Source organism: Coptis chinensis, chromosome 3 (assembly GCF_015680905.1).
Source record: "Coptis chinensis isolate HL-2020 chromosome 3, ASM1568090v1, whole genome shotgun sequence".
In the NCBI taxonomy this organism is placed as follows: Eukaryota; Viridiplantae; Streptophyta; class Magnoliopsida; order Ranunculales; family Ranunculaceae; genus Coptis; species Coptis chinensis.
Genome location: NC_141458.1, coordinates 71586531 through 71601203, shown reverse-complemented (window position 1 = coordinate 71601203; position 14673 = coordinate 71586531). Strand labels below are relative to the sequence as shown.

The 14673-nt window shown below is 38.2% G+C and overlaps 1 protein-coding gene and 1 long non-coding RNA gene across 2 annotated transcripts; one reads left to right on the top strand and one right to left on the bottom strand.

Annotated features, from left to right (window-relative positions):
* The first annotated feature begins 2219 nt into the window (after positions 1 to 2219).
* Positions 2220 to 5380, top strand: LOC147510669 (uncharacterized). Its single transcript, XR_015216844.1, has 4 exons — positions 2220 to 2372; positions 3468 to 3571; positions 4533 to 4756; positions 5197 to 5380. It is a non-coding gene; the product is annotated as an uncharacterized LOC147510669 (long non-coding RNA).
* A 5698-nt stretch (positions 5381 to 11078) lies between these two features.
* On the bottom strand, positions 11079 to 14281 carry LOC147510668 (uncharacterized). The gene is given in 2 exon segments (XM_086602565.1): positions 11079 to 12295; positions 12298 to 14281. Coding segments are annotated over 2 exon segments (1806 nt in total). The 5' UTR covers positions 13445 to 14281; the 3' UTR covers positions 11079 to 11636.
* Between the last annotated feature and the right edge of the window lie 392 nt (positions 14282 to 14673).

The following is a 14673-nucleotide window of genomic DNA, read 5'->3' as shown; positions in this document are numbered from 1 at the left end:
ACAATAATAGGAATTTTAAAAAATTTTGTTTGTGTTCTTGCTGGTAAGTTTTTGTTTTTCACCGAATCTTTGCTAGATTAAGATATCGGTCATTATCTGAGCTTCTTCCCCGTGTTTGTGTCTTCAAAGAACTTATAAATGGTGAAACTTTCTAGAATCAAATTGTCGATGAGACTATGATTATTGTTTGTAATTGCAAATATTTTTAGTGTATTAGTTTGTATTATGTTTTATTGAAGGTCACCCTTGGGTTCGGGTCGATGGTGTAGCTCCTGATGAGCGAGCCTCTTGACTCAGCTGTCTTATCTCGCTTGAAGCAATGCTTTTTCATAAACTCAACACAAGCAGGTTTCTTTGCATTATTAATTGGCTAATAAGTGACGCACATATTCTTATCCATTGTTAGTCAGGTATTATTTCATTGCGTTTATTTCTTCTCCTTTTGCAATAATTAAGCATGTTTAGCTGATACTTGATTGGTCATTGCAACTATAAGAGAACAATTTTTGTTATTAAGATGATTTTGCAAGATGATCACCAACTGTATTTCTTTATTCCATTGCTCTATATTCCATTCATAAACAACTTGGTAATACCTGTCTCACCAATTCTTTTTCTATGTCGTTAGACTGATATATTATTACATGTGAGCTATTTTGAAAGGATTTTTTTTCCTATTTATTATTCATGGGACATTTTTTTTTTTTTTGAAGTGTAATTGAAAAGAGTGAGATTATGACCGACTTAATTGTTTGAGTATGAATGTGATTCCTCAGCAGCCAAGAGTATGTGCATAGCTTCTCAAAACAAATACAAGTAGAGAGAAGTTGACACTGAAAACACACCATTGGGTGGTGACTGGTGAGTGAAATTGAACCCATGTGGGTAGTGCCTTTTCCTATAGTCTATACCACAAGTTGTTTCACTTCCATTTTCTTAAACAAACTTCACTCCAAGTTTGCGAGGCTTTACAAATGAGCAAAGAAGGGTATCCAAGGTATGCACAAATAAGTCGTAGATGACGTCTTCGGGCACTAAAATGAATTTTGATTTCCATGCCACTTGCCTCTTTTGTCTATTTTCTCAATACTGTTGAATATTTTTTTTCCGAGCTTTACAAAGTTTAATTTATGAGAGAAATTGAGTATTTTTTTTTTTCTTTTAGGATATACTCCATGAGTGGGATTGTTGTGCATCACATTGATACAAACCGCGAGAACTATGAAATTGGTTTACGAAAGTTGCTCATCACATTGATTTCAAAAGTGTATATATATAAATTTTTAAAGGTAAAAATTCTTATGTTTAAGCATATAGTGTTGTGATTGTGAAAAATATGGTCGGTAGCCCACTCTCCATGATATGATGAGTGGGGAAACAAAATAATGTGGTGAATGTTCTTATGAAAATAATATTTTTTTCACAAAAGAATGATATTTTAAATTATTTTTTCACAATATTGTTGCTATTAATGAAACTCTCTTAAGACTTGAGAGTTATCGGCTGTCAATTTTTTTATATGATCATGTTGATCTTGTAAACAATGTTAAAAGAGGTTCTTATGTGCTTTAATATGAAAAACAGGTTATGTGTTTCCCTTGGTGGCCTAAACTTAGCATCCATGTCTAAATCATTAAGGTGAAAAACACGTTAATGTTCTTCCCTATCTTTGCTCTTAAAGTTTAGTTTGCGGTTTTATAGCTTTCCTTTCTGTGCTCTTAAGCTTATCAACTTCTCCACTTACGAAAAATGATCTATTAGCTAAAAAGGATCTATTTGCCTTCTCCAAATATGTTTAGGAGCAATTTCATTAGGGACATGGAAGTTAGGGGTTTTGAAAATGGTTGACTTCGATTCTAGGTTTTTACGCTTATGGGTATTCACTTAATCGTTAATTGGTTTATGACTTGAAGGTTGCAGGTTGCGTATGCCTTGAATTTGCCAATGAAACTCACTAAACTTTCTCATTTTTTAGAATGAGTTCTCATGGAGTAGTGGTATATTGTCCCTTCAATCACTTGCTTCGACGAGATGAACAAATTATGGAGGCAACCAAGGGATATGAATATAAGCTGTCGAGGTACAGTCATGAATTATCAATGTAAGTTCTATCAATAAAATTTACCAAATATTTATGGGGAGACATATTTATAATATACTTTCATTGTAATAACAACAACCTTTTAAATTGCTATTCATATTTCTTTGCAGAACGCTTCCTCTAAAAATGGGCGCTTCTCCTCTTTAAGTCCAATAACGAGAAAGTTTTTGGAAACCCTATCAATGGGAGGTGATCGATCAATGCAATAATGAGTGCATACGATGCTTTTGTTTTGATTCCAATTGGAGGTGGAAAGAGCCTTACTTACCAGGTAACAACAATGGTTTAGAACATCTTCATACAATTACTAATTAGGATTATATTCAAAGAATAGTGAAATATTTTGGAAAATTTGTTTATGTAGATAGTTACTTAATAACTTTCAGTTCAATTTCCTTTTACATTTTTCAAATTCCAAGTGATTGAACATTGAAAGACAGTCCAATTCAAGATTTTTGAATGTTTGTGGTTCTTTGTATCAACGTGCCAAACATGCATTTCAAATCACTTTTGCTTATGTAGAATTATTATATAGTTCTTTTATTATTTGCAAAACAATGGACCGTAACCACAGACTTAATTTTCTCTGAACAACATCCTCAAAAGTTCAGCGAGAATTTTTTCACTTTTCTATCTTTTTTGTATAACTATACAATTTTCACAACTAGATTTTTTTTTTTTTTTGTTAAGGTTCTTGGTTTTTGTTATGTTGTTTCCTTTTCGGGGCAAATTTTTTATACTAAATTACATTGGATTATGGTGCAAGTTGAAATACTATCTTCTTGGGGTAAGTGAATGCGTAGTCGTCAATGTTCAAGCAAACTTATAACATTGAGAGCGATCTCAAGAACTTTAACATTATTCATTGTGTGGTTATGATTATTGATAATTTCAATCTCTTATCCAAAAAAAAAAAAAAAAAAAAAAAGTCTTATTCAGGCGTTTCAACAACCATTGCCTTCTACAATCATCAAAATTATTCAGGTCAACTTTTTTCCAACTGTGATATTAAATGGAAAAAGAAAGCATTTTTTGTACACTTATATACGTGTGCAAAAATTTGAATTCGAACAGGTAAAGTTCTTAGTTTCTCAGGATAATAAATGTTAAGTTTATTGTTAAGGTAAGGAAATACTCAATGTTCTGCTTATTGTTAGGGTAATTAACGTTAAGTTTATCATTGGAACTCTTCAATTCTTATTTGTTTTCTTCAAAGCTTTTGATGTAATATGAGTTTGTTATATAATTCGAATAAAAATTCCATGGTTTTTGTTAAAACTTCTGACCCATTATATTGGATTGATTAAAATTCCAAAACTTTTGGTCTAGGTTGTAATAAACTTTACAAGCTGGGTTTCTTTTGTAGAACAAATAGAAGAGCAGTGCTAGATCTTTATGGGCTGGTGCTATTAAGCAATCAAGACTAAGGCCAAGCATTATACCTCATACCACACGCAGGTTCCTGTGAAGGTAAGATGATATCCTTTGTTTACTTTCAATTTTCATTTACTCTATAACATTTCAATTGGCCGGGTATGTAGAAGGGAGTAAGCAGTAAGGGACAACATAGTAAAAAACTATGACTCTCAGTATATGGGAGTCAAGGGTTTATTGTCGATTGTTATCTACTATTACTATTTTAATCCTTTATGGCATTTTCGTACCTTTGCTTTTGTGTAGTAGATGATGAGTAGAAAAATATGGTACTTAGAAGTTGATAGCTCATAGAGTCTTCGTGCTGATAACGTGTTAGAATTAAATAGTCTTAGAGAGAACACCATACTAACCAAAGTAAATTGAATAATAGAGAGAATGAGAGAGAAATCTTATTGATAGAAGTGTGCATGAATGGGAGGAGGTTACATTTATATATAAGTGGGCAGTTTTTTTTTTGCTTCCTTTATGTAGAATGGGAGAATATAAGATCATGTGTACATTCTTACTGCAAATAAGAATGTACGCGTCAACATGCTACCCGATACTGCAATAAAGAGATAAATAAAACATATTTGTATTGTTGTATTATGGTAAGCACAATGGTCTGTTTTCGTAAACATGACAATTGCTATATTCAGTAGTTGATTTCTAACTTAATACATAGTTACACAATAGATTTTAAGAGTTTGAAAAAAACACGGTCGAGTTATTTTTAATGCTGAAGTATGTCTACTTCATAATTAGTATCAATTCCTAGTGCAAACCAATTAAAATGATGTCACCTCCTTGCTCATATCGAGCAGCTAATCAGGTCATGCACTAATGAAATTTTCTGTTTTTATTAGACATGGCCGTAGTGATTCTCTTCACCCTGGCTTTTTCAGTTTAGTCTCCTTGAGCTCTTTCATTTTTAATACTCAAATGCTTATTATAAATAGTCCCCTCTTATTTAATTAAGGCGTACGTATAACAAGTTACTGTACATCATGATCAGGTCTGAAGCAAAGCCGGTTAACAATTGAAGAGGAGGAAATTGACTTAAGCCTTCATCACTCATTAGGAAACAAGTAAGCAAAACTTTATGCATTTTCAAAGAGTATGATCAAATTGGCGCAGATCTTGGTATTGTGTCTTCCACATGTAGATACTTTGGCAGAGGATCCGAGTAGGTTAATGAGATGGATTATTGGTGAAGAGAAGATGCAAACAAGGGCTTAGGTATGTCTCATCTGTGTTTATTTCCTACTTTATGTGTGGCTTCCAATTTTCAGATTTTATGGATCACGTAAAATTAGATGATGTGAGGATAGGATGCAACATCGAAATTCTATCACTTTAAAAGCCTTTTCTTAGTAATCACGTTTGTCATTAGTTAATTGTTAGGATATCGGACAAGGAAGAAGCAAGACCTTTTGTTTTTGAAAAACCGGTTTTTTCTTTCTAGCCAAAAGTCTTATTAATGATTATAAAAGAATTGAGTGCAGTCTCGAGCAAAAGGTTTTTGTTCGACCAAGTGATACTTACAATTTCCATCAAGTTACTTGCTTCAGAAGGATGGCTCTGAGCATGATTATTGCTTGGTACAGTAGAAGTAGGAAGATTGATATTGGATTTGCATTGTTCAATGATAAGTTTAACTCATTGTGCCGGAGGACTAGGTGGTGGTGGAATTGCTGCATGGATTCTGAGAGTAATGAGAAACTGCCAAGGAGCTCAAACGTGAAAAACTATCTGTGTTGTTTTACTGTAACTCTATTGATGTAAGTTATTGTATTGTAATTGTATAAACGTAAAAGCTGTAGTAACACTTTTAGTATTGCACTGAAAGTAACACACACTATTCTTCGGTAAGTTTTGTATGACATCGCACGTGGATCTTGCTAGTATAGATAATAGTAGACACTTGGGCGTCGGGCCCAGTGACATCTGGAGCTACTGCTTTCTCCCAAGTAGTTGTGAAAAACAAAATCCATTTTGAAAGAATTGTGCACAAATAGTACATATAATATCTGTTGGAGTTATCCCTCACATGAGGAGAGAAACCGAGGCGGATGCGAAACGGGCTAATTCGGCATCGCAAAGTCGAATATATCAGAGTTCCAAGAAACATAGGGCGACCAGCTCAAAGTGGCGCCCAGCTCGGCTTCAGTCTTGAGCGACTCAGTGAAGCCAGAGCCAGCCGGATATATTTTTTCGTGGGCTTGCTACGGATCCGCGAATTTGGTTTTTGGAGATAAAAACCAAAAATCAAGGTTTTGGAAAACCTAACCTAATAGAACCAAACAAGTCAGAAGGATTGGAATCCAGACTAAAACAAAGAGAGAGAACCTTTACAGAGAGACAACCCTGTAAAGAGATAAGAGTGATCTAGTAAGGTGAGAGACTGAAAAGGAGAGATTGTAATCTTCCTTCCCATTTTATTAAGAACTGGCTCTTGTGGAAGTAGGCATCATTGGCCGAACCACGGTAAATCTTTGTGTTGTGGTTTGCTTTTATTTACATTATTATCCATTTGTTAATAGTTGTTTAGCGAGTTGGGCATGTTAGTATAGGTTGTAGTTGATATTTAGAATTTATCCGAGTTGAATTGTGTTCATACAAGTTATCCGTGTGTAGTGGGGAACCGATTGGTATTGGTGTAATCCCCAACAAGTGGTATCGAGCCTTGGTTAGAATAGCCTAGGGTGTTATCCTAATCTTGGTCGGGAAGGTGTTTGACCGAAATTCACGAGAGAAGATTTGAGGTTAAATAACTTGTAGAGATGGACCATTCCGTGAACACTTTCGTATGATGAGTCCGAATAGGAAGAACTACACCATCCGAAAGCCAAGATGGAAGACTTGCTATCTTGCAAGGACTTGGCACTTCCCATTGAGAATGAGGGAGTAAAACCGAAAAAAAAATGATGAAATTTCGAAAGTGGAAAAAGCTTGACGAAAAAAGCTATTGGGTACATTCGACAATGGATAGACGATGGTGTCTTTCACCATGTGGCCCAAGAGACTACAGACGCCCGATCTATGGAAGAAACTTCGAAGACCTTTATGAGAGGAAGTCGGGTGGAAACAAAGTGCTAGTCGTTAAGAAGTTTGCGCACCACGAAGTACCAAGAAGGTTCTTCAATGTCCGAGCATCTTAATGAAGTCTGAGAATATCATCAATCGGATGCATTTGATGAAGATCAATTTGGGAGACGGTTGAGGCTTTGTTTCTATTAGGCTCTCTACCCGAAAGTTGGGAGACATTAGCAGTTTCTCTACATGGAGCAGCCAAGGATGGAATTGTTACCATGGAGATGGCTACCACGTCTTTGTTGAATGAGGAGACTAGAAGGAGTGCAAGAAGCAGCTCTTCTAACTCAGAGGTCCTTTTCACAGAGAAACGGGGGAGAGGTCGAAGCAGAAAACCATCTCGTTCTAGAGGGTGATGAGAAGTAAATCTAGGGGTGAAGCTAGAACTCCTAAGGCGGAGGCAATGTTACTATTGTGCCACCAAAGGCCAAGGATATGAGTCACCTCAAAGAAGAGGGATGAGAAGAATAACTGTGTACATGAAGACATGGTGCAGAGGAACGGAAACACAGGCAGAGATACTACCGCACTAGTCGACGACCTAGTGGGAATTGTGTCAGATTGTGGTGTGTGCTGTCTTAGTACCTCATGTCAGGATACAGAGTGGGTGATAGATACAGGAGCATCCTATCACGTCACACATCGCGAGGGGATTCTTCACTACCTACAACCGTGAATAATATGGTGAAGTAAGGATGGGTAACAGTGGAGTCTCGAAGATTATAGGCATTGGAGATGTTCATGTAGAAACCAATGTCGGCTACACCTTGACACTCAAGGATGTAAGACATGTCCCTGACATACGGCTAAGCCTAATTTCGGCTGGGAAATTAGATGATGATGGCTTTGTAAACTCGTTTGGTAACGGGTATGGAAACCCGACCAGGTTCCATTGTAGCGGCCGGAGGAAAGAAAACTTGCTCTCTTTACAAAACACGAGGCTAGTTTGTGTAAAGCGTAGCGAATCTGTGAGAAGAAGAAACTTCATCCGAACCGTGGCACAAGACCGCGGTCACATGGGCATAAAAGGGATGGAAGTTCTTGCTAAGCAAAAGGCCATGCCGGACATTAAAAGGTACACATTTAAATACATGTACTCATTGTTTGGTAGGAAAGCAACCGCGACAGGTGTCTTTCCAAAGATTCCCGCCTCCGCGAAAAGGACAATCGTCCTTGAGCTAGTGCACCGCACTTATGTGGTCCTATGAGAGAAAGTCCCACCGGGAGCCGTGCTTCTGGCATTCATTGATGATCGTCAAGGAAGATATGGGCCTATAGTCCAAGACCAAGGATGAAGTACTTGGCGTGTTTGAGAAATTCCACGGCATGGTGGAAAGAGAGACCGGAAGTTGTTGAAGTGTATTCGCTTTCCGGATAATGGGGGTGAGTACATTGGGCCATTTGAAGAGTATTGCGAGTCATGGGATTCGTCATGAGCGGACCGTTCCCAAGACACCCAAATGAAATGGAATAGCAGAGAGAATGAACCGCATACCATTGTAGAGAGGATAAGATGCATGCTATCCCACTCTAAGCTACCTAGAAGCTACTTGGGTAGAAGCAATGCGTCTGTCTGTACCGTGCATGTGATCAACTGTCACCAAAGAAAGCCTCGAATAGTGATTATCCGGAGAGTATGGTCGGTTGTTGATTATGGATACTTGAGGGGTATTTGGGTGCGGGGGCATTTGTGCATATTCGAAGGATGAGAGATCCAAGCTTGATGACAAAGCCAAGCGGTGCATTTTTCAGGGTTATGGAGATGAAAAGTTTGGTTACAAACTCTATGATCCGATTAACAAGAAGGTAATCCGAAGTCGAGATGTTGTGTTCTTAGAAGACCAAACCATAGCAGACTTTTGAGGAGGGTGAGAAGCTACTGTGCTTTCACCAATGATCTTGTTGATTGAGAACCGGGTTCCTACTTTGTGGAACATCACGAAAATTGAGAATCAGAGAACCATGAGTTTGAAGCTCATGATGAGAATCCTATTGCTCATGATGGGATAGAACCTATTGGTATAGAAGATGCATGATGAGATGCATGAACCACCACCGAGAAAAGCGAAGTGCATCCTCCCGAGGCACCCGGCCAGATGGGGCAAGGAGGTCCGACAGAGAGAGACTAGCTTCAACGGTATCCACCACATAATGTTATCGGATGGTGGAGAACCTATGTACTATCAAGAGGCACTTGAAGGTACGCACAAAGAAAAGTGGTTGAAGGCCATGCATGACGAGATGGATTCTTTGCATAAGAATCACACTTATGAGTTAGTTGAGAAACCCACAGGGGAGAAAAGTTCTCAAGAATAAGTGGATATACAAAGTCAAGCATGAGGAGAACAATCTCACCCAAGGCACAAAGCTTTGTTGTGAAGGGATTCGGTCAAAGGAAAGGGATTGACTTTGATGAGATTTTCTCTCTGTAGTGAAGATGACTTCTATCCGGTTATTGGGTATGGCCGCAAGTATGAACCTAGAGGTTTGAGCATAGATGTTAAGACGATTTTTCTTCATGGAGACCTTGAAGAAGATGTCTACATGGACCCGCCAGGGTTTTGAGGTCAAAGGCAAGGAGCACCTAGTATGCAAGCCGATAAAGAGCTTGTATGGATTGAAAAGCACCGAGACACGGGGTACATAAAGTTTGATTCCTTTATGGCGAAACAAGGATACAAGAAGTCCGCTTCATTGTGTGTTTGTTCGTTGAGATTTCCGGATGGGGATTTCATTGTGCTATTCTTTGTATGTGGATGATATGTTGATAGTTGGCCCAAACATCAACAAGATATCAAGTAAAGACTTGAGTAAGTCCTTTGAGATGAAGGATTTGGGTCAAGCAAAGCGGATACTTGGGATCACGGATCACTTTCGTGATGAAAAGAGTGGAAAGTTGTGGCTTTCTCAAGAAAGCTACATTGAGTAAGGTGTTGAAGAGATTCAACATGGATCAATTTCCATTAATCCGCTTGTGGTGGCCCGCCCGCATGACCAAAGAGATGTGTCCTAAGGGTGAGCATGAGCGGTCGATGGAAAAGATTCCTTATGCATCCGCGATGGGCGCGTTTGATGTATGCCATGGTATGTACTAGACCGGGATATTGCTTTTCGCCCGTTGGTGGTAAGTAGATTTGTCAAATCGGGTAAAGAGCATTGGGAAGGTGTTAAGTGGATATTGAGATATCTCTGAAGGCACTTCCAAATCATGTTTGTGCTTTGGTGGAAGTAAGCCCTTACTTGAAGGCTACACCGATGCGGAACATGGCGGTGATGTTGACTTCGATGAAGTCCACCTCCGGTTATCCGGTTACTTTTGCGGGGAGGCGGTTTCTTGGCAATCTAAGTTGCAAAAGTGTGTTGCCCTCTCCACTTCTGAAGCCGAGTATATTGCGAAAAAGTGTTGCAAAGAGTTGCTATGGATGAAGAGGTTCTTCGACGAACTAGGGCTAAAAACGTAAAACGGTTTGTAGTTCTATGTGACGGTCGGCGCCATCCACTTGAGCAAGAATCCGAAGTTTTCATTCTAGATCCAAGCACATACACGCGTGCGTTATCATTGGATTAGAGAAGTACTTTCGAAGACAAGCATTTGTGTATCGAGAAGATCCATACCGACAAGAACGGCGGGTCGGGATATGATGACCAAAGTCTTACCGAAAGGTAAGTTTGATGTTTGTTGTGCTATTGCGGAATGGCACACTCCTCCGCCGATTTGGCAATTGCATGGAGGTTGCCCCCACCGCTCGGGAGGGGAGATTGTTGGAGTTATCCCTCACATGAGGAGAGAAACCGAGGACATAAACGGGCTAATTCGGCATCGCGACAAGTCGAAGGCCAAGGCCGGATAGAAGGCGACTTCGCTCTCGAGTTCCAAGAACATAGAGGCGACCAGCTGACTTCGGCCAGAGCGCCACTGCACATATTTTTCGTGGGCTTGCTACAGTATCCGCGAATTTGGTTTTTGGAGATAAAAACCAAAAATCAAGGTTTTGGAAAACCTAACCTAATAGAACCAAACAAGTCAGAAGGATTGGAATCCAGACTAAAACAAAGAGAGAGAACCTTTACAGAGAGACAACCCTGTAAAGAGATAAGAGTGATCTAGTAAGGTGAGAGACTGAAAAGGAGAGATTGTAATCTTCCTTCCCATTTTATTAAGAACTGGCTCTTGTGGAAGTAGGCATCATTGGCGAAAAACCGCTTTTACATTATTATCTTTGTAATAGTTATTTAGCGAGTTGGGCATGTTAAGATAGGTTGTAGTTGATATTTAGAATTTATCCGAGTTGAATTGTGTTCATACAAGTTATCTCATTAATTGGTATTGGTGTAATCCCCAACAATATCAACATACAAAAACTAACAACAAAAATATAAATATAAAGAGAATAATATTAGTAATAATAATAACACAAAAATAGGAGGAATAAAGAAATAAAAATCAATACAAGATCTAGACTGTCAAGACTCAAGAGGCACTTCAAAGCTTAGGGAAACTATGCAGCCATACAATGAGGAACATTCACACAATACTAGCATGGGTCTATAATTTTTTATTCCACTAACAGAGTACATTTAACCAACTCGAAAATAAAGGTCTATAACTACTAACAGAGTATATTTAACCAACTCAAAAGGCTTACAAAGAACATCAGCTGCAACAGAAGATGAAATCCAATCCAAAGCACCTGTTAATTCCAAAGGAACCAAAAAGGAAACGGTGGCCTGCGGACCATGCCAGAATCACTTAACTTCAACCTTTAATTTCTAGTTTTCTCAAAACAATTTGAAGGTCTGGCCTCCATTTTCCATGCACCATCTGCTTGAGTCAAGTTGTTCAGCTTTCAAAATAGCAAATACCATAAATAAGTACACCTTTACTTATTGATGAATCTCCCTTAGCGTTGGAATTGCAAGGGCAATGGCTCGAGGCTGCTGAAGATGGTAAAATTGACGGTGCAATTCATGCCGAAAGTGTTGGTGTAATAGAAACCTCTGTAAAACTTCCACTGGAATAGCAAACCTACGTTTTTGGAACTGGTTTCTTTCTATCGATATTTGAGAATGCAACCTCACATCCCTTAACAAAGCTTTTCAACCTGGCTGTCTCACCTACTGCAGAAAGCCACTCTGTGAGGATCTCCATAGTTACATAATCTGGATTACAAGCCTGTTCATTCATCTCATCCATCAGTTTGTATGCTTTATCCAACCATTTTTCCTCCTGAAGACCTCTGAATATGGCATTGTAAGTAATTACATTTGGGAGCACTCCTTCAATTTTCATGTCATCCATCAAAGCAACTGCATCTTTGATCTTCTTTTCTTTACAAAGAGAATCAATCAAAATATTGTATATCACGGTATTGGGTGGAACCTTTGAAGTGGAACCCATGCGTCTGAAAATTTCCAACGCTTTATTGAGTTTGCCAGCCTTGCAATACCCATGGATTACTGCACCAAAGGTAACCGCAGTGGGTACAAGACCTTGTTCAGTCATCTTTGTCATTAGTTGATGGACAGTTTTGAAATTCCCCGATTTGCTAAAACTGGCAATCAGTGTGTTGTATGTGATCTGATCCGGTCGAACGCCTGACAATTCCATATCATTGAGAATCTCATGAACCTTACTAAGTTTGTTCTTCTTGCAGAATCCACTAATCAGAACATTGTAGCTCATGCATCAAGGAAGAATCCCTTGCTCTTCATTTTTGACGCAACAGAGCAGGCATCATCCAGCCTCCCAGCTCGGCTAAAGCCATTGATCAAAGAGTAGTACACAACTTTATCAGGAATACAACCGGAACTTACCATCAAATCAAACATAGCCGTAGCCTTATCAAGGTTATTCACATTGCAGAACGCACTGATTAAAGAAGTGTAAGTAATAGCATTTGCGTTGAGACCCTTCTTTTGCATGTCATTAAAGAATTCAAAGGCACTACTGATCCTTCCATGCTTGCACATTCCATCAACCAAAATATTGAGCGTGATCACGTCTGCAGGGACTCCCTCTGTGTTCATTTGATCAAATAATTCCCTCAACCTGTCAATTTCACCCGCCTTGCAGAACCCATCAAGCAAGCAGTTGTACGTAATAGTATTAGCAGCATAACCATGTTCAGATATCATTTTATCAACCAAAACAAGGCCTTCTTCTTGCCTCCCCACCTGACAAAGTCCTTTAATAACTGTGTTATAAGCAATCAAATCAGGTACAACAGAAGCACCACCATTCTCTTTTTCTTTCTTCATACTCTCAAGTACCTCCATCGCCTGACCGAGTCTGCGTGATTTACACAGATAAAGAATACGAATTCCAAAAGTTATACCATCAGGCTTAATACCCTTTTCCTTCATCTCAGATACAAGTAAATTCATCTTCTCAAACTGGCTCTCCAGGCCCAACCCCGTCAATAAAGCATTGAAACATGAAGCTTCCAGAGGCGCAGACATCTTCATCAAAACATGTACAAGGTCCCAAGCATGTTCTACATTCCCACTCCTTCCTAACCTAGTAATCAACTTATGCAAAACTAAAGCATCAGGAAACACACCATGTTCGCCAAACTTGGTTACCAACCCAATAACTTCTTCCCATTTCACTGGCAACACAAACTTCCCCCTCCTCGCTAACCCATCGAAAAACATAAACCCAGTCAAATCATTAGGAGGAAAAGTCGAACCCTTTACAAGCATTTCATCAAGCACTTTCCTCCCATCCACTCCACGGCCCGCCTTTAAAAGAAAATCAAGAAAAGTATTACACAAATGAGTATTCCTAACCAATGGGTCAGCCTCATTAAACACACTAATCGCTTTATCAATCATTCGGGCTCTACCAAAGTGTCTAATGAGTATAGTCACAGTGTAACTAGGCAGCGAAATATTATGAGTTTTAGATTTTTGAACAAGTTTAAGTAACAAGATATTATCTTGCGAGTTCAAACATGGTGTGAATAATAGTGGATAATATTATACGTAAAACAGATGGGTAATTTTTTTCAAGAAATTTAAAGAATGTAAATGCTTTTGAACTTGAAGTGAATTGACGAAATATTGATCGTAGTCTATATGGGGGTATTTTGGGGATAAGATTAAGTAGTTCTTGTTCAGTAGATTTATTATTATTATAACTAGTATTGTCATTGTCATCTTTTTTGGGTTGGAATATTTTGATTAGTTTTGAAGTGTAATTATTATTTCCAGTTGTTTGGGATTGGAGTAGTTTTAAAAGATGGAGTTCTGTTTCTGATGGTGAGTATTCCTTCTTCTTGGTGGTTTCATTTGTTGTTGTTGCTGATGGATCGAGAGTGGTACAGAGAGAACGAAGAGATGAAGAGGTGGGAAGCAGTTTTAGAAGAAGGTGATGCATGTTTTCCGAATGTTGCTTAGGTGGCACCTACTTTGGAGTTGAAACAAAGAAATATCCTAGCCGAACTTTTTCTCTTCTTTTTAGACTTCTTTTTCGATTAAAATGGGCAACAAAACTAATGGTTTCAATTCCTTAACTCCATACCTCAAAATATAATGAAGAAATTGATACTTTGCATCTCAAAATCTTTGATAACAATTTGTGAGGTGTTTATCACCAAGGTTTATTCATTCAAAATGTAATTGAAAACTGGATTCGAATTGGCCCATAAGCGTTTTAAGGAAATCTCAACTGTTGAATCTTTCTTTCAATAGAAAATCATGTTGTGTTGTGTATCCAACTCCAACTGGTTTAACTTTTCATACTTCATTCACCAGAAGTAGGTGTGCCCGATTGTGTATCTAACATGTTAGTTCATCACTGGTGGTTAATTATATTGACAACCCAAACAAAGAACAGTTCCCCTGAAATTAATTAAAAATTCTGAGGATTATGAAAACTGATTGCGCCATCTCAACTTTACAATTTGAGTTTAAAATAACTATTTTTATATAATAGTTCTTTTATATATATACTAGAATTTAATCCGTGGCGATGTCACTCAATTACCATTATAGACTAATTTAGTGAAACTAAACATATGTCCAAATTTAATATCTTACACCAAATTCTTTGAAATTTTTTG